We start from the raw sequence: 19,470 nt of genomic DNA on the forward strand, positions 1-19,470 counted from the left end.
AAGCTTAAAAATAGAGCTTATTCTCATCCTCATATATTTTTTCTTCTTGTGCCAAATGAGAAATCTGCATTAAATAAAAGTTTACTGTTGACTCGCAATTTTTATTTCATTTACAACCTCTCTAACTGTGATGCAACACTCATGACAGTAATCACAGCTTAGTGCACCACAGTAGTTAAAGCCTTAACTACTAGTCACCACAAAGCGCAGAGAAATGTTGGGTAACATTTCTCTGCGCACTCATCTAGTCAGCATGTGAAAGTACCAGTTAGGATGGAGGGATGGAAAGGAGAGAGAGGACAGCCACAAAGATAGACAGATACTAGAGATTAATAAAATTAGAGCTAAATTAGATGAGCAGGAAAGGGCAAAAGAGGAAAGGCAAAGGACCCGTTGGACTCTGGGCTGTTCATCCCCCTTATAGTGCTTAAATCAACTGCGACATAACACCATAGTTGGTGGTGGCATTGACCTGCACCTTCCCCCACTGCCCTTTGCCCAATGGGGGGTTGTGTACATAGTTGGGGGCCCGGGAGCTTCAACGGCACTAATCCCCTGTGATTTTGTGCCGGTTGGATGCAGTGCTGTGGTAGGGCTTCAGTCTGCACTGCCCCTACTCTCTCAATCCTATTTCATTCATGCCTAGCCTATATTTCATTTCCACACCAGAGGCTTCTAAAGCACTTCTTCAGGTGCTTATTATGGAGGCAGTTTCTCTGCGGCATCTTTTATTATACTCAAGTGAGACTCTATCCATCTCCTTTAGGACAGATTTAGGAACATCCCGTTTCGACAAAACCACCAGTCTGCTGGAATTATGGAAAAATTCAATGAGAGGAAAAGTATGCTCCAAGAGTCCACCGATCCCAGAGTACTCAGATAGATGGTTCTTCATATCGAAGGAAGTTCATTCTTTAGGACATCTGACATAATTCACATTTTCTTTAAAATGCTTTTTAAAACAACAGATTTTCTTTTAAAAAAGGAAGCGTGCACACCTGGAAAAAAAACAATACCAATCATGCCTCGAGAGGATTTCCACTCTTTCATACTTCAGTAGAGTCCCAGCGGGAGAGTAGTCTAGCACAAAAAATGTGGAGAATGACAGCATCCTGGTCAAGTGACCTAGAAAGTCACAGCTGAGTGCATGTTTGGTATCTAAACCTAAGAATGATCGACAAGACATTATCAGGGAGCGTACTCTTCGTCATATTAGTATGCAAGTTATACATAATTCAAAGATGAAATGAAACTTTTTGAGTTACTCTTTCACTATTTGCCCAGGGCCAAAGCACCTGCTTCTTTCTTTACGTTTTATTACCCCTAATTGTGACTAGTAAGGGCAGAAACACTTTCATTCCATGCCATCTCAGTAAAGTAAAACAAGAGCACAAGCAGGGAAGAGTTTTAAGGGCTGTAGCAAACAGAGGTCAAGTTTAAATTAAAGGCACATTGGTAAAACTTAAGTTGACATGGTGAAGTGAAAGATATCAGCATCTGCCCTTTATACTTTCTCTTGTATCTTGTATTTGGCTGATTCAAATCTAGTTCAGCACAACTAGCCTTACACTCATCTCTGCCCACATTAAATAATTGAGAAAAGTCTGCACTTTCATGCTCTGAACTATGAATATTACATTCTGTTCTGTATTCTAAATGGTGCCGAAAAAGAGCCTTCTTTTATCAAAACCATTAATCAAATCCGTTTTCCTGATGTCAAACAACTAAATCATGTTAACATTTGAGGTTCTTTGATATCCACTTGTGGTCCACATTATAAAGCAAGTATCCAGCCTCGTCAATTACATTTAAAAAGCTGGCTTAATTTAGCTCCAAGCAGCTGGCCATACATCACATGCCAATGTTCAAAAATTAAAGCACTGCACTCAGGATATGTGAATTATGAATATAAGACAGATGACCTATGTTAGCGATGCTAACATAGGGATATGGCACTGCAGCATACCTTTGCCTATCCTTTGCTCACATTGCTCAGAGCCACATGTTTCTAACTATATCAAGCTTTGTTGTGTTGCTTTCTGAACGCCTGTGCGTATACATTCATACATGGGGCATGCAGAACAACAGCAAGGCGAGGCTGAGATTTACAGCTGTGGTTAATTTCAACAGCAAGCTGCCGCAACACGTTCAAGATATCAATATTCTGATGGTGACGAGCCAGTGGGAGGGAAAGGGGGGGTTGCAAGAGGGAGGTGGAGGAAGACTGAGGTGCACAAGCAGTGTGTATGAGGCAGAGAGCAAGTGACTGAGCGAGAGAGAGTGAGAGGGTGTTTGCGAGTGTGGGAGAGAAAAAGAGAGAGAGAAACAGTAGTGATGATCGACGCCAGGCTGCCACCACTCTGTAGCAGTGAGTGGCTGCAACAAAAAGCACAGAATAACATCCCTGACTCCCTGCTCTGCTTTTTTCTCTCTCCCTGCGTCTCAGCTAGCAGACGAGGGGCTCCGCTCGCAGCTCTGCAGAGGCTATGCTGAGGCTGAGCCGGCGTCGGAAGCAGGATCTCTGGCTGCCATCAACAAGTTAGGGTTGGACGACCACAACCATGAAAAGGGGATGCTTGATCTTCAATTAACCGTCTGAGCTGACATCATTGCGGTGGAAGGGAAACAAAAGGGCAAAAAAAGAAAAAAGAAAAAAAGGAGAGGAGGGGGGATCTGTTCACCGGAGTCGCTCTGGATGCAACTGATCAACTTGAAAAATATATAAATATTTATTTCAAGGATTCGTGGGATGAAGGAAAAGATTCAACCTTTTCTCTGAGCTTGGATTTTAAGGGACTCTTAAGAAAAACCAACAGGAACAAGCATCATCTCTAAACATGGAATTTCATATTTTGTTTCATTTGGGTGGGCTCAGAATTGCTTTATTTCCAAAGAGGCTGATTCCTTTTGTGCTCACTCAAAAGGGTTTTTTCCCTTTGGATTTTTCTTCCATCTGGTTGCTCCAAGAGTCTGCGGAAAAGGACAGTTGAATGCAGCCTCCGATGTGCACAAAAGAATGGGTAAGTTAGTCCCTTTATACGGCAGATCTGGACATGAATAGGGAATACAAGTCAGAGCAAGGGAGGCTAAGGACTAAAATCTCTTCAGCCGAGTCTATTTACCGCAATTGTCCTTCATTTTTCCTTTCTCAACGACACACCACTTGTGAATATTTACACCTTTAAATACCATTTGTTTTGCATGGCAGACCTCTTTACTGATGAAGACTTAAAAAAAACTTATTCAGTTAAAAGAATAAAGCATTCAAAAGGATGACGATATGTTTCAATCAAAAACATAAATAACACTATAGCATGTTTTTTCGATTACTGACAGTAATCAGAGGAAATTTAAATTCAAGCCAAATCACAGAGCAAAAAAATTATGAGAAGAAGAAGAAGAGAGGCTCCATATAGATAGAAAAAGATTGGGGACAAAGTGCTGCTAATGAATGTCATGTATCATTATGCCTTGAGAAAAAATAAATCTGCGATAGATTTATTGATCTCATCTATAAACGAAATGAGATCGTGTTTGCATACGTGTTGAAAGTTTTCAATGAAAAATATTTTAACAAGTGCCTGCATGGGGGAAATGAGAGCACTCAGAAAAAGCACAATCGTCACTATGAATTAGTAATAAGTGCTATGCAGAGATAAGCTTTCCCGCCCCACAGTTCATTTTCTTATCTTTGAACCCACCCAGGTTTCCATTCAAGGTGGCCATTGGTGGGACCTGCACCAGCGGCTCTGTGTCTGTGTGTGATCAGCATGCTCCTAGTGTGCCTGCTGCCTCCTGCATCGTGCACAACCTGCCCTCAAAAATGCCGCTGTGAGGATCTGCAGTTCTACTGCGACACCCAGGGGCTTCAGGCACCCCCAGATGGTGTGGACAAGGGGGCCCTGGGGTTGTCACTACGCCACAATAGCATCACTGAGCTCAGCCCTGATCAATTCTATGGCTTCAGCCAGCTCACTTGGCTACATCTAGACCATAACCAGATTACCACAGTACAAGAGGATGCCTTTCAAGGACTCTACAAGTTGAAAGACCTGAATTTAAGCTCCAATCGTATCACCAAGTTGCCCAACACAACCTTCATCCACCTCATCAATCTCCAAATACTGGACCTATCCTTCAATCAGATGACAGCACTGGAACCAGAGCTGTTTCATGGACTGAGGAAGCTCCAGATACTCCATCTCCGCTCCAATTTACTTCGTACCACACCTGTTCGCGCTTTCTGGGACTGCCGCAGCCTGGAATACCTTGGCCTAAGCAGTAACCGTCTACGGAGTCTGGCCCGAAATGGATTTGCTGGGCTCATTAAGCTTAAAGAGCTCCACTTGGAACACAATCAGCTGACCAAGATCAACTTGGCCCATTTCCCTCGACTTGTTGCCCTCCAGTTTCTTTATCTGCAATGGAATAAGATCAGCAACCTAACGTGTGGCATGGAGTGGACCTGGTCTACTTTAGAAAAGCTGGACCTAACAGGAAATGAAATTCGTGTCCTGACACCTGATGTGTTTCAAACGCTGCCAAATTTAAAGACTTTGCTGCTGGATAACAACAAACTTAGCAGTCTGGATCCCCAAGTCATGGATATGTGGCAGTCTCTGGGTACCATTGGGCTGTCTAGCAACCTTTGGGAATGTACCAAAAGGATTTGCTCTCTGGCCACGTGGCTAAGCACCTTTAAGGGAAGGTGGGAACATTCCATTCTCTGCCACAGTCCTGAATACGCCCAAGGTGAGGAGATACTCGATGCCGTTTATGGATTCCAGCTTTGCCAGAATTTTTCAGCGCCAGTTGTACAGACCATTAGTACAACCACAGACGCTACTATGGCTGCAGAGATCACAAGCTCCTTGTTTGGAATTATGCAGCCAACCCCTACGCAGGACTATGCAGAGGATTTTGGGAGCTTTACCACAGTCACTACGACAACAACCACAACACAAGCACCACGCACTGCTCAAGCAACTACTGCTACATGGGAAGAGGCAGCTGTAACGGATGACTTCTCGGCAATGGACAACACTGTTATGACTCATAGGGTTATCATTGGAACTATGGCCCTCCTATTTTCATTCTTTTTCATCATTTTCGTTGTGTATATCTCACGGAAGTGCTGCCCTCCCACCCTGCGCCGGATACGCCACTGTTCGGCTATTCAGAACCGCAGACAGATGAGGACCCAGCAGAGGCAGCCTATGGCAGATCTAGCTACACAGGTACCCTATAATGAGTATGAGCCCAGCCACGAAGAAGGGGCACTTGTGATTATCAATGGCTATGGGCAGTGCAAGTGTCAGCAACTGCCTTACAAAGAGTGTGAAGTATGAACTCTTATTTATTCCTAGAGCATATGGTTTGCCATTCGACCATTTCAGATGATACAGGGTTTGCTTTTTTGATTTTTTTCCAGTTTATGTAAAAAGCATAATTTCTACAAGTGAGATCTGAGAAAATGCGAGTAATGTTGAATGCCACAATGACAGAGGTTGGACATGACAGTTAAGGGATGATGTAGAGATAGTCACAAATTTATTTTTCTATGAATGCAAAGTTGTTAATATCAGGCAGGGGCAATCATTTTAAACAAGAAAATTGTAAACTGTGAGATTTGTCTCCACATTGTCTCTATATTCTGCAGCACAGACAAAACACTTAGCCAAATGGCCCTCTGCTAACGACATACATTAAGTGGAGAAATGTGATTTATGTCTTATTTCTTTTTAAGAGTAAATATTTGAAAATGTGTTTTTAACTGCACCACAGGCAGTGTAAGCCAATCACTCAGTCACTGGGGGAACAAATTTGATAAATTGTCAGGATGGTTTTGTTGTAGAATTTATTGTTTGGGAGATTTACGATACATTTGAGGCCACTCGCAGCTAAATCTAGCACTGAATTATAACTTTGGTTATCCAGAAATGAACACAAATCCTGAAAAAAATGAAATTCTATTTCTTCACAAATTAGAAATTAGTTTATTAGGTGAGTCTATAATCTTCAATCAGATCAAAATCTCTGAGTGTTTTCTGTTTACAGGATTTTGGTGGGTGGCTAACCCCAAAACAGCCTTCCATGAGCCAACAGATTAGTTTTTGTGTTCAGTAATTTGGATTTCTTCCTGCTCACAAGGGCCAACTGCCACAAATAAATTCTGAGAGACACTAAGCATTGTTTATCTGTGGTTAATCTCCAATATACTACACTGCTTAGCCAACATAGATGTCTTCTTCACCTTAGAAATCGAGAACAAAATGATTAGGCCTTTAAATGTACAATGATTTGACCATGAATTTTCTAGCTCCCAAATGCCATACACACTGTGACCATTATATTTCCAGCAGCTTATCCTAGTAAGTACAGTTTGTTGATTTGCTATCGTATACCAGGATCAATATACTGAGACAGAGAGAGAGGTGAGAGGGTAGCAAGAGAAAGCGAAATGAACAGTGCAAATGCCAGACAGGAGAACATTTCATTCTGAGAATAAAATCTTTCCCCCTAGTAGCCCGGGCTCTTTACTGCTTACACACTAATCAGGACTGACAGGCTCAAGATTGAACCAATTAAGGCAAGGCAAAAAGAATCTAATATTCTGTCACCCACACCAGTGATCCAGCAACATTTAGCTTGTTCAGCCACTCAAAAATGTTTCTGGCAGAATCATCCTCCAAACCACAAAAAAACATCACATAGCCCTTTACTTTAATACACTGCTATTGTCAGGGATACAGACTTGTCATGAAAAGTCTTTAAAATAGGAGTATGGTAAAAAAGTAAATATCACAACAGTTCCTTGGTAGCAGTCACAAGTGTCAAGTTAAACCGCGGTCAATAGCCTGAAAGCAAATGGAGATCCAGTGATAAGCAAACAGCCAGCCTGGGTCAGGACAAATTTGTATGCAGCAGGGAGAGGATGTGCATTAGCATCAGACTAAAGCTGCTGCCGCAGCTCCGCACTTCTTTGTGTTCAGTTTGGTGGTGGGGGCAGGGTGCAAGAGAGAGGGATTGAGAGGAATTGATGGGACGATGGAGAGGGGCAACTATGGGGTAATATCTGTATTAAAAATCAAATCTCTTTCTGAAGGTAAAGGGAGGATTGAATAATAAGTTCTGACAACTCCTTGGGCTTGAAATGCACATTGACCACACAAGAGCTACCCAATGTTAAATCACATACAAAGTCAAACTAAAATTAATTTCTTGACACTCTCAAGTGTAATATTCTAAATTGTTAACTATGAAAATCCAACTGTGGAATTTTCTCCACAGTTCAGCTTTTGGCAATGTTCAATGAAGTGAGCGATTAAGACGGAAAAATGCATCTGTGAACACTGCGCCTTGAAGCGAGAAATCTGGTTTTGAGCAATTAGGATGCAGTTCGCTGGCTGGTGCCCTCTAGAGGTAGCTGGAAGGTACCATTTTAGACTGTCACTAAATTGAGCCTGCCAAGATTGACTCCAATTTTCAACATGAATGCTAGTGTCAATGTCTCTGCACATGCTCATATGATGCCTACAACAACAGTGTTTAAGAAAGTGTTTGTGTGAACCAAAAATTCTTACACTTAACATTTGAATTCAATGAAAAACATTGCTCACACCCATCATAATGATTTTCCAAAGCCAATTCCACGATGTATCCAATTTTGTTTACTTCCAGCTTCGCACTGCTTTTACTATTGCCCTTCAAATCTGTCTTGCATGTTCAAAAGTCAAAATTGAGTTGAATACTTCTTAATGTCATTCAGCAAACATTATGGAGAGATCTCATTTTTGGTTACACCAAGAATGGGGATGTATGTGGAAATCCTATGAAGTTCTGTCGATCATTTGACATTTCACTGTTTAAGACTACGGTTGTACTAAGTGACTGAAAATCCACAAAATTTGTAGAAATATGCATCCCTTTGCACTCTGGCTCTTTGTAAACTGTTTTTGTTTCCTCTTGTCATCCTCTAGCCCTGGTCCCAACCCTGCCAAAAAATAAAAAAAAGGAAAAAACAAGTGATCCACTCCCCTCTCTCTTACCCAACCTCTTTGTGCAAATGAATGCTTTTCTCTTCCCATTTTCCTTTTGTATTGTAATATGTACAATTTCATATCTGTATAGTGGATAAGATGTGCCAATCTGAAGAAAAAAAAAACATTTTCCCCTCAAAACATATATTTTTTAAATAAAATGGTTATAATTTACAGAGTGTTTGCTAACTGATGGATGCTCAACATGGATGGTTTGGTCTTTTATCACATATTGTTTAAGCATTAAAAATTATCTTTGAGCAACACAAATCTTTGGTGAACATGATATACGAGTAAAACTGAAAAATTCTATAATCTGTGTCAGTGGCAAGACAACTCTTTTCAGTCGTCTAATCAAATCTTCTGCTTAAAGCTTTTTCAGAAGAAGGGATTCATTTTAGTCCTATTGCCTTAAATAAACCCATGACAACACTAAATAGATGATCTAGTTTTCAAGTCAACTCCAATCTCCACGCCTACAGGGAAGATGTCTTTGTAGAGTCCACAGTGGGAGATAACTTGAAAAGCCTTGCTTTGAGACAGAGTGCTGATGAGTGTTTGAGTTCAAAGTGTGGGTATTTACTTGATCATTTACTGTTGATCATGTATTGCAGTGCATTTTGCAGAAAGTGGTCTTTAGGCTTCAATAGAGGGCTGCAACTGTTTTTTCAATTTCATTTTCCACTCGTTTTTTGTTTTTTTAATTAATTGGTCGGTCTTTTAGTTTTTAGTATAAATCAATTACAAAGTCATCACGAGTTCCAAAAACATGAGGCAGTTCTTCTAAATGTTCGTTTTGTCCAAACAAAAGTCTGTGTCTTAAATGTATTGTGTTTTTAACAAGATTTTAAGAGAAAAGGGGATTAAATCATTGCACACTAGTCATTAAGAGGCTTTAGATGTTGTCATTTTAGGCTGTGCTTATTTTTTCTAGTTTGTTAAAATGTGGCAGGCCTTTTTTTATATAGTTATAAGGGGACATCAAGAAAAGAAACCCTAACACAGAATCCTTCATTGTTCTTGTTTTGTTTTTTTAATGATCTTGGATGAACTAGCAGTGAAGAATAATAACAAATGCTGCATCCATGGGAAATCTACCGTGTGAGACCGGTACTGCTCAATTTGGAATCTAACTAAGCAACTACAATCTTAACATACTGTTTTTTAAAATACTTGATTCATTGTGTTTGTGCATTGACGGTAGTGGTTATTGCTGTTATGTTTATAAGAGTTAGAATTATATGGACAACCGTTAACACATTTATTGCTCTCTGGTTCTCACAACACAGAGGAATAACAGGATTTTTAAAAGCTGGCACTAGACTCAGGGGATTTGCAGAGTGGACATGGCAGAAACTTCACACACGGATTTGGGGTTTTCCAACTCAGTAGTTTGCACGCAACTTAATAAAGATGAGGTTAAAACTGAGGTTGCTTTCATCTGATTCAAAAGGCAGGGGAGAAATGGCATTTCATTCAAGTTATGGTCCAGGGTCAGAATTAGTTCAGGAGTCGACTTTAATGGTACATGGTCCACTAGATGAGTGTTCAGTATTTGTGTTTTTATGTGTGTACACCTCCCTTACAGAGGCCTGAATTTATAGTACCACCACAGTGGGCAAATTGTTTGTTACAAAGAAAGGACCACCACAATCAGTTCAAAGGCCAGTGATGGAGATTTGGTTATAATTCCATGTTATCTGGTAAGATATTTAGATACTTCCAGATGGAGATATTTTCTGACATTCTTTCATCTAAGTATAGACGTAACATTCAATGAAGAAGAAGAATTGGCTTGTTCACTTGCCCAGTAGGTAATCTTTATGTGTTACTGAACTAAAACAATGGGAGGAACTGAGAGCTTGTAACACATTAAAATCTGCTTTCACTGCACATCAAAGTAAACCTATTTCTTTTTTTTTTACCTGTTTTGAATAAAAACGAGAGAAAGAGCCTGTCATGCTCTCTTTTCACATTAAGAAAGCTCTGTGCAGTTAAAAGTACGGCATGTAGAAACTGGGACAAAAAAAATAGAGGAATGTGGTTTTAGGTAGTGAGGGGGATGCTGCATCACTGAGCTCATCCCTTCTGTTGGTGGTGGATCTTATCAGGCAATCTTATCCAAGCTTTTCCTTTTTGGTAGGAACTCTACACAAAAAAACATCTAATGTGCTTTAAGAGGGACGAAAACAGCTCTGAGGTTTGTGTCCCAGTTTAGAGAGATGTATACTCTATCTGAAGTCATCCGTCTGTATTTCACAGAGAAGAGGTTTTAAAGGATGCACACGTTGTGAGGAGTATCAAACTGTAAGAAACACTTCAATTCTGCCGGCTCTTTTGATGAGTCCGACAGAAAGCAAGCTTCAGTAAGTCACCTGCAGAGTGCAGCTAGGTGGGGGATGTACTGAAGTGATGAGTCTGACTGCATGGCCTCAGTGTTTTGCAGGGTTCAAGGACTCTGTCCATGCATGCTCCATGTATTCATTATGAAGCCTTTAATAAATCTAGAATATGCTTACTAAGTAGGACATTTTGATCTGTGCTCATTAGCAAATACCTCCTAAGTATATCTGATGATTAACTCTTAAAGCCATTCCTCAAAAATCTCATTTCTGGAATTCCAGTGCAAACAGCGGGGAGACGAGCAACCAGCAGGACCTTTCAAGTGTCACTTTGCTGACAGTATGAATATTGTTTCACAAAAAAAAAGAATTTTAGATATCTACATCTTTGTTATGTTCTTTACCATCTCCTTCCCCTGTATCAAAGTCAGGCTAGATGGATGTCAGCAACATAGAGACACAATACATTCTTCAACACTGCTCCACAGAGGGTTAAGAAACAAAGGAGATTTTAAAGGAATTAGAAGATAAGTAACGAAAAATTACAAAGTGATAACCATTACGAGTGCTGCAAACAGAGGTGATACAGTGTTATGTGATGCAGTCTGTCAAGCAACAGCATTCCAGTGCAACTGTCAAGAATGCTGCAGATTGCAAAGGAGCAGACATTACATCACTACATATCCGAACACTGACAAACTTATCTTCATCTAATGTAAGCATAATTCAGAAATGCACGACTGTTTTCCATAAAGACCACATCCAGACTGATTACCTCAATGACTTGTGGCTTTGGCCATTGGCTCACTTGCTCAGGCCAAAGTTATTTAGATTCATTTCAGTTTGGCTTCCCTCTTTTTGATGCATTGGCGCAGTTCTACAGCATCCTATTAAGGACAATACATAACTTAAGATGGCGAGCCCGTCCAAACCAGAAAGCAATGTTTTAAAGTTATAAGCAAATGCTTTAAAATGTGACACATCATTAAATGAAATATATTACTGAAAGCATTCGCCTTTAACGACAGCTCTGACAGCTCCACCTGAAGTGTAGACAAACCTTGTTTTCCTGTACATAATAAATGAATGAGGAAAAAATAGAAACACTTCCTACAAATCTCCCTGAACTGCCAGACTACAAACACAGGAGCTTATCCTTCCTCCTGACAGGTAGGAGGTCCTTGATGGAAGCCAGGCTGGGACTTTTTCCAGTGTTGACTCTTAAAGTGCTGCAGTTCTACCATAGTTTAACAACATGCCTGACAGGTGAACTACAAACACCCACTGTGAACCTGAGTGCAAAGTGTTTGTCTTAGTTTCTGTGTTTATGGGAGCTCTGTGATAGAGTGGTGACCTCTCCCTGGTTTGCACTACATGTTGTTTAAAGCGTGTTTGCGTAGTTTTAAATGCGATAACAAATCGATGTTAAACTTCTTCAGTATGTGTTAAATGCAGTGTTAGAAGGCCAGGGAAGGAATGGGCATAATTTTTAAAGGAATGAAAAATGTAATATAACGGAAAGATTATCCCATTTTACTTTGTGATTTAATATCGCAGTTGTGAACAGTAATTTCCCGTTGCCAAGGTCAGCAGCATCTCTGATGAAAACAAAGGGACCTGCTACAGCTGAGTGTCTGTGCCAATGTGTGTGCACATGTTGCCTCCAATTGAGAGACACATTTATCACAGCTCAATTCACGTCAATTCAGTCTACCTCGCCTTCAAGCCAATGTTATTTTCTGGCTAAACACACCTGCACACAGTGGATTCCAATTCTGTTCTTTTTTGTCATTTTTAACAATGTTTGTGCAGCTCGATGGAGGACAATTACTTATATAACTTATCTGACAAAGAAACAGACTCGAGAGGTGTTTCTGGATTCAGAGTAGAAATGCTATTGTTGACTTCATTTGGTTTGTGCAAGTCTAACAAATGAAAAATCAATGCTCAGAGAGGCAAGAAAGAGAACATTTAATCTATTTATTATTTGTCAAAATGGGACAATGACACATTTTTACATAAAAAATCTAGCTACTAAAAGGAAAGGTATCTGCAGAGAGTTAATATGTTAATCTGTGGTTCCTCTCAGCTCAGAGCTTAGAATCAACAGGCTCCATGTTCAGGTTTACATTAACCTTCTTTCATCAGCATCCAAACTCTGCTCTGCGATGTGAACAGAGGTTAAATCCACTGTTTTAAGTTTATGGTGTTTAAAGTGTCAGGTGTGTAATAGCTTGTTTCTGCTGCCCAACTCCTACAAAAAAAAATTGCCTGAGTCTTTTTTATGTGACAATAAAGAACACTTACATCACATTACAGTGATAATCCATCCAGCTGAAAGAAGTGCTAAGAACAACTTACCTTTGATTGATAAACCTTTTGACTTGTCTTAGCAAAAGATAAGAAATCCTACTTCAGGTGAGGAAAATATCAACATTTTTATACCTAAAAAGTACTTCACACGTGAACCACACATGTCATAACCTGCTGTGATGGATGGTAAAAGTTACAGATTTTTAAAGGGACTCCATGAGCTCCTGTTCCGTCTTATCTGATAATCTGCCAGTGTGTTTTGTTTTTTCCCGGTGAGTATGTACCACCTCCTTATATCATCTCTAAATTACAATTAAATTACAACTGAATAATTTCGAACTCTAAACAACGATGTGGGATAAATGAGATGGTTTTACGACATCACATCTGCTGTTTGTGCACAAAAGAGATATTTGGAGGCATTAAGTAATCCCACGGGCTAAAGCAGAGAGAGAGCTTTTCAGGATGGGAGGCGAGTTGCATACTAAAATCAGTGCTGCAGCTCTACATACTGACAACACACTGTTCCTCAGACTGTACCACAGAAGAAGAAAAGATCAGACAGGCAAACAATTAAATATTCATCTTGGGAGATACGCATGTATAAACCTGTGGAGGCACAGCTCGCCATATATTCCAATGAAACCATTCAGGACTAAAAGCCACAGACAAGCTTTTAAAAAACCTGCAGGGATGTTTCCCCTGGGCTGAGTGTATTCACCCATACAACTGTGTAAAGAGATAAAGCTAGACTTCAGTAGTACCATTCCAAAATGTCCATTTGAGAGGCCATGGCCCTTGTTATCCGGTTAAACTGTTGTGGGCGAAAAGGGTGCATCTCATCTACCTGCCAGCAGGTCCAATCAAAAAGCAGAGAACCCAGCAGCAAGAGATCAAGGGCCAGGTCTGAGAAATGTTGCCTTGACGCGCTGTTACTGACAGACTAGTGTTTTATAGAGGCTGTAAATACACGAAAAGCCTTAGGGACACTAAATCTTTTTCCTGTACATTGTATGGAGCGTAATTTGTTTTAATTATGCATTTAGATGAGATTACAACCTGATAAATTAAACTGCTTCCACAATGATCTTGGATAAGTGGTTCTGTTTTTAGAACATTTTCTAAAGAATGGGTTAAAGAAAGTACTTTGCATCATTTCACTACAGTTTTTCTACAATGTAGTGGCTGTTACTTCATGAACTTTCCTCAGAATGAATAGGCCGTATAAACCACCCACTGGTGTCCCTATTACAGAGAACTTAGTGTTCAGATGATTTTAACTATAATTATCTCTATAAGCTTGCACGTAGCGTACAATAGACTGAAATAAGCAGAGTGGGTCCAAGATCCTATCAAACTTAAATGTGTTTAAAATATGAGGCAACTGTGCATGCACAGAGGAATAGGGATAAAGCAAAATTCTGCCACTCATTGTAGATGCCTCAGGCAAAAAGACAGAGAGTCGGTAAAGAGTGAGCTGTCGAGAGGGAAAGGGACAGAAGTGGGAAGAGAATGACTTCGTACACTGAGAAAACAGAAAATAGGTTTCACAAAGCAAACTGTGAGGGAAATGTTTAAGAGCACAGAGTGGGAAGACTATGTTAAGACCCACAGCTAGTGAAGGGAGACATAAGGGTCCCACAGCAGAGTCCAGGAATGTCCTTTTCATGAGGGTCTGAAGGATAACGTAGCACCTCAAGTTGAAGGAATTTAAATGTCAGTAGCTTAATATGTCAAAGCCACCTAGCATCACTCTCTAATATGAAACAAAACCCTGACAGATGCTGGGAACTAGAGATGCATTATTAATAAAAAATGGCAGAACCAGTTATACTCAACACATTCCATGTCAAACTGTCATGACAATGTGGAATAATTGAGGTCGCACTATGCGGCAGTGCTAGGGCAACAATTCCCCCACCCATCTTTACTCTTCATTGGTCGAGTAGACAAGGACTGGTCTCGTTAAATGATCATCATTAGAGAGTACATCATTTCCACTCCAGGAAAAACGGAAAAAAACAGGACATCCATGCACTCCACACAGAATGAAGCCATACATATTTAGACACAATTCTGCCGCCCATAACTCAGAGTCAGCCTTTAACCTCATAACACCTCATACACTTCACCAGTGAATATATAGTCCCATATTCTCTCAAATAACCCTAAAGAGTGCACTGCGAAAAAATGTAGTTCACGTCACCCTGTGATGATGTGAACTATTACCTGTGTGACATAACTTGCAAGGTCAGTAAATATGAAAGCATTTACTGGTTTTAAGTCGACTTATATATTCTACTTCTGATTAACAGTTATTAAGTAAATTAGCTGCACAACCCAAAGCTTGGCGAGATCAAACTGAGAGCTAATAAAAAACTAATCAAAAATAACAAGGACATGTTAAAAACTCTTAAAAGCCTCCGTACTAAATGTTTGTATTATTGTAATAATTGTTCTATGTGAAATCAAACTGACTTTAATTAGGGTTTGTTTTTTACTTATTAATGAAATGCTCAGTTGTGCCTTGAGACCTACAAGAGTAATATAATTTGTAATATGCCTTAATTAAACAGACCTTATTGCTTATGGGGGAAATGTGTTTGGTATTGGACCAAAGAGCAGGCATTAAAAAAGACTCAAAGTGACACTAATATTTGTTCTAATTATCAAAAAACATTCAACATTTTAAAAACCTATGGAAATGAGCAAATCCCTTAAAGTGACACCTCTAAAACTGAGAGAAGTTCTTCCATTTCCGTGCATACTATGTAGGACAGGTACATACATTTGTTAGAAAACTTGCTGCAACAGATTCACCCAACAGCAGTCTACACAGCAGCTAGTGAAGGTTTACGAACAAAGCTGCAAAAGTTTCTATCCTTGAAATTTTTCTCAATAAAAAGATGGTGATGTTCGGGATGTCTGACAGGATTTCTTTCAACAGATGAAGGAGAGGAAGAAAAGCTGAGAAGAGGGATAAACACAACTTGTAGCCTGAGGGACTGAGGAAGCAGAAGGGACGGGAGGAAGAAAGAGAATGAGTTAGGAGTCCATCCAACTGCCTCAGCTGAGATTGTAAACCCATATGCTGTAATGGCAACATATTGTTTAATGACTTGCAGTGCACCATCCACAATCACAATATGCCACATACAGTATATCCCCAGCAAAATCATTGTTAAGTATGCGCTCATTTGGTATGATGTGCTGAAGGAGGTCCTGAATGAATTACATATTTCATACCACCTCTACAGCCGTGCTACGGAACAGCAGCACACACGTCCTCATTGAGCCAGAGTGAGGTTTGTTTAGTGTGTCAACCTTCATCACAGACACTCTGAAGTTACCAGTCACACTATCTGTCATTTGTTTAAGGCACCATGTTGAATTAACCTCCTCTCTCTCTTACTAACTATATGGCAGCCAAGGGTCTCAGAGGATATGCAGTGCCACTGAATGCACATTATAGAAAATGATATATTTTTTGTTTGTCATATGTTTACTTCATCTGGCCAAATGAGTGGCAAACCCACTGTCATGACCACTCACCATCACTGCCGTGACGAGATGTCTCTCTCTGCGAACCCAAGTTCTCAACTCGTTGAGAGTTACATGAGTGGCGTGGACAAGTCCAGTGAAGTAGAAAACTTGTTTTGAAGCAAAACAGAAATGTTGCATGAACGGCCTGAAGCCTTAAAATAAACTGGCAGTGTTCTCAGTGAGCAATGAGAGCAAACTATGGCTTTGTCACCGGATCACGTGCGGGGAAGTATTGAGAGAAAATGAAACATATACATTCACTGATATGAGTGTATCAATATGTCCATTAAGTCCAGTAAAAACAACAACAGTGTGTTCGTATTTGTTATACGTTTGCTGACCTTTTATCCATCATCAGGTTATTAATGTAACAACTAACAGCTCCTCGATAGTTTAAACTTCAAGATGGTTCTTGTGCTAATTCTCCTTTTAAATCGTGCAACATAAGACAGTCATTCAAATGTCCACCAAAAAACACATTTCATTTCTCTAACCTAATGCAAACCACTGATTCCAAGCAAAAGATGACTCAACATTTCATTTTAGCAAAAAATAAATAAACAGGATTAATCCATTAACATCTGTGTGAAGTATTACAAAAAAATATTGGCCATCTGTATACTGGAATGACCAGATTTCTACTGCACTATTACAAAGTAAAGCTTCCCTGTTTTTAACAAGAATTAATTTGTCATGTTCAGCATGTTAAGCATCTTAACGTTCTGTATGCAGCACATTATCTGCTGGGAGGGTGTGTTTTTTGGCCCTGTATGTTTATCTGCTCCTCTATATTAACCCTTTAAAACTACTTAAAAGATTTTTGTGGCAGTGCGTGGTGAGTTTGGCTAAGAGCCTGAGAGAAACAGATTTTTGTTGGGTTCACATAGAAAACCCATTTGCCCAATTATTAAGCAGGCAGGCTTAGGACATTGTCCAACACTCTGCCAAAATAAATCCAACGGTCCAGCAGCCATGCACTGAATGTGCCACTTCTAGATTGGCCTATTTATTATGTAACATACAGAGCTACAAAATACTTTATTTAGATAATGTAAGGTTAGCCTTCTGGCTTGGACGGACTATTACTGTAGGTATTGAGACAGGCAAGGGAAGCTACAAGTTATCAGCCGACGTAAGCCTATAGCAGATATCTGAACAAATTGGAAAACAGCATTTGCATCCTTGGATATTTGTGCTCTGGCAGAAGGACTGCTGAGTGTGTGGATGAGTGTTAAAACTTGTTCTACAATCAAATCCTGCCTGACCAGACATCCATTACATCCACGGGACGAGTAGAACACTTTAAAAACGAAACGGGCAAGCTGTGCAATTTATGTTTTCACCTCTATAAGCCAGCGAGAACAGCAGAGAACACATAAAGTTCAAGCTCATAGATAGTAATAAACAATGCATCGCCACCGCAATGAAATGTCTCTGGATGACTGGCACACACTGAAATTGGGCTGTTAGATAATGTTGGATTTTTAGGAGGTGGTTACACAGAGCTGTCCAAACAGAGACAGGAGAATTCTGATGGGGAGCACAAAGAAGCCGAATGACACACTGGATCAATCATCATAGTTTTTGAATCATCGCTTTTCCCTCACACATGTAGCAACACAGACAACAAGAGATTTCTACTGATCTGAGCTCTTGGGCAACTTCTAGGAACTGGAAGCACAAAAACATCCATTATATTTGAATGCTCTCCATTCAAGTGACAATACTTTTAGGTAAAATGATATGGGCATTTGTAGAAGTGGTAGACACAAGTCTAACGCTTAACTCACAGAAAACATGAAGGGATTCTTGTTGTTTCTTTGGGTGGTTAATAGTTCAACAAAAACAAAAACTCACATTTTCTGTTTCCAAATCTATATCATCAAAGAGTGCTGAATGAATTTCATGAATAGAAATGAACAATTTTCTCTAATCCTTTCATCACATATTGACTTTGCAGACTAATCATCTGAAGAAAAGGATTTACTTTAGAAGTGACTTCATAGCCAGCAACAGCTGATAACAAATCTGGATGGAATCTAAGAGGATTTAACTGTGTAGTATGGGTTCACACTCAGTTAGCTTCATTTGCTAACTCTGGATCAAATATGCTTTTCTGCCACATAATTATGGTAAGCAAAGCCATTTTCCCTCCCTAACACACCACGCTTAATCTAGTTTTAATGTGGAATGTGCCTTTTATGGAGAGAATAATGTGAAGAAATACAAATCTATTTACTTTCGGTTTAATTGAAAAATATAAAAAGCTTTGAATCCTCCATGCAGCACATCAAACCATGCAACCATTGAGGATACTGTAATATATATATATATATATATATATATATATATATATATATATATATATATATATATATATATATATATATATATATATATATATATGAGCTCCTGTCATCTGGAGATGGCAGCGTCTAATTTGTGTGGCTGAAGGGTTAGAAAATGAGACCCACTACAGGTAGAACGATATCCAAGTTCATAATTTTCAGGTTTAAAAAAACCTTGGATAGTCGCCCGATTTCATCTCTCACCTTTGAAAAGTAATGTTGAATTTAATGGCGTAGGAGCTTATCATTTGTTGAACATAATGTAATACAATATACTCAGTGTGAACAGAATCAGTTTGACCCCATTTTGCTTGCACTACAGAGTTACTTACACTTCATACATATTGGTTGAACCAAATAGCTATCTGATTTCAGAAAGGCTGGGTGCAGCTGTTTGAAAGTGGCAGCTAGAGTTTCTAAACACAGTAAAAAGAGATTTCGACATGCCTTACAAGTCTCACAAGTTCTTTGAAAAGAACTGCACTAATCTGCTGCAGTGATCTCTGATCTGTTCAATCACTGAATGACCTGACTGGGTGAGAGAGCACTGATGTGCATGGGCAGGAGTACAGATTGTGAAATTGACAAAATGCCTCACTCATACTTCATAAATGCATTTTGTTTATGAGTTTGTGCAGGGTTAGAAAAGCTGTTGACTTTCAGAGTATAACGTGTTATAATGCAGATCTTTATGTGCATTTGTTATTTCGGGAATAACCACTTAACTACAAAAGTATTAACACATAAAAAGGTAAACACAAATATATGTGATCAGATATCTTAATGAAGCTAATGGGGACATTTATAGTTGATGTGGATGGGTGTGAAATAGGGCCTTGGATCTGATCAGTTTATTACAAGCCTTTGAAAACACTGTACCCAGCT

The 19,470-nt window shown here is 39.6% G+C and overlaps 2 protein-coding genes across 3 annotated transcripts in view; one reads left to right on the forward strand and one right to left on the reverse strand.

Moving 5' to 3' along the window:
• ctnna1 (catenin (cadherin-associated protein), alpha 1) overlaps nt 1–19,470 on the reverse strand; it is an 82,392-nt gene that overhangs the window by 39,900 nt on the left and 23,022 nt on the right. The window lies entirely within an intron of this gene.
• Nucleotides 3,017–5,348, forward strand: lrrtm2 (leucine rich repeat transmembrane neuronal 2). Its single transcript, XM_034689544.1, has 2 exons — nt 3,017–3,020; nt 3,706–5,348. Exons 1-2 carry the CDS (start codon nt 3,017–3,019, stop codon nt 5,346–5,348), a joined length of 1,647 nt encoding a protein of 548 aa, XP_034545435.1.

The sequence above is a fragment of the Notolabrus celidotus genome, chromosome 8 (genome assembly GCF_009762535.1).
Source record: "Notolabrus celidotus isolate fNotCel1 chromosome 8, fNotCel1.pri, whole genome shotgun sequence".
Taxonomy (NCBI): domain Eukaryota; kingdom Metazoa; phylum Chordata; class Actinopteri; order Labriformes; family Labridae; genus Notolabrus; species Notolabrus celidotus.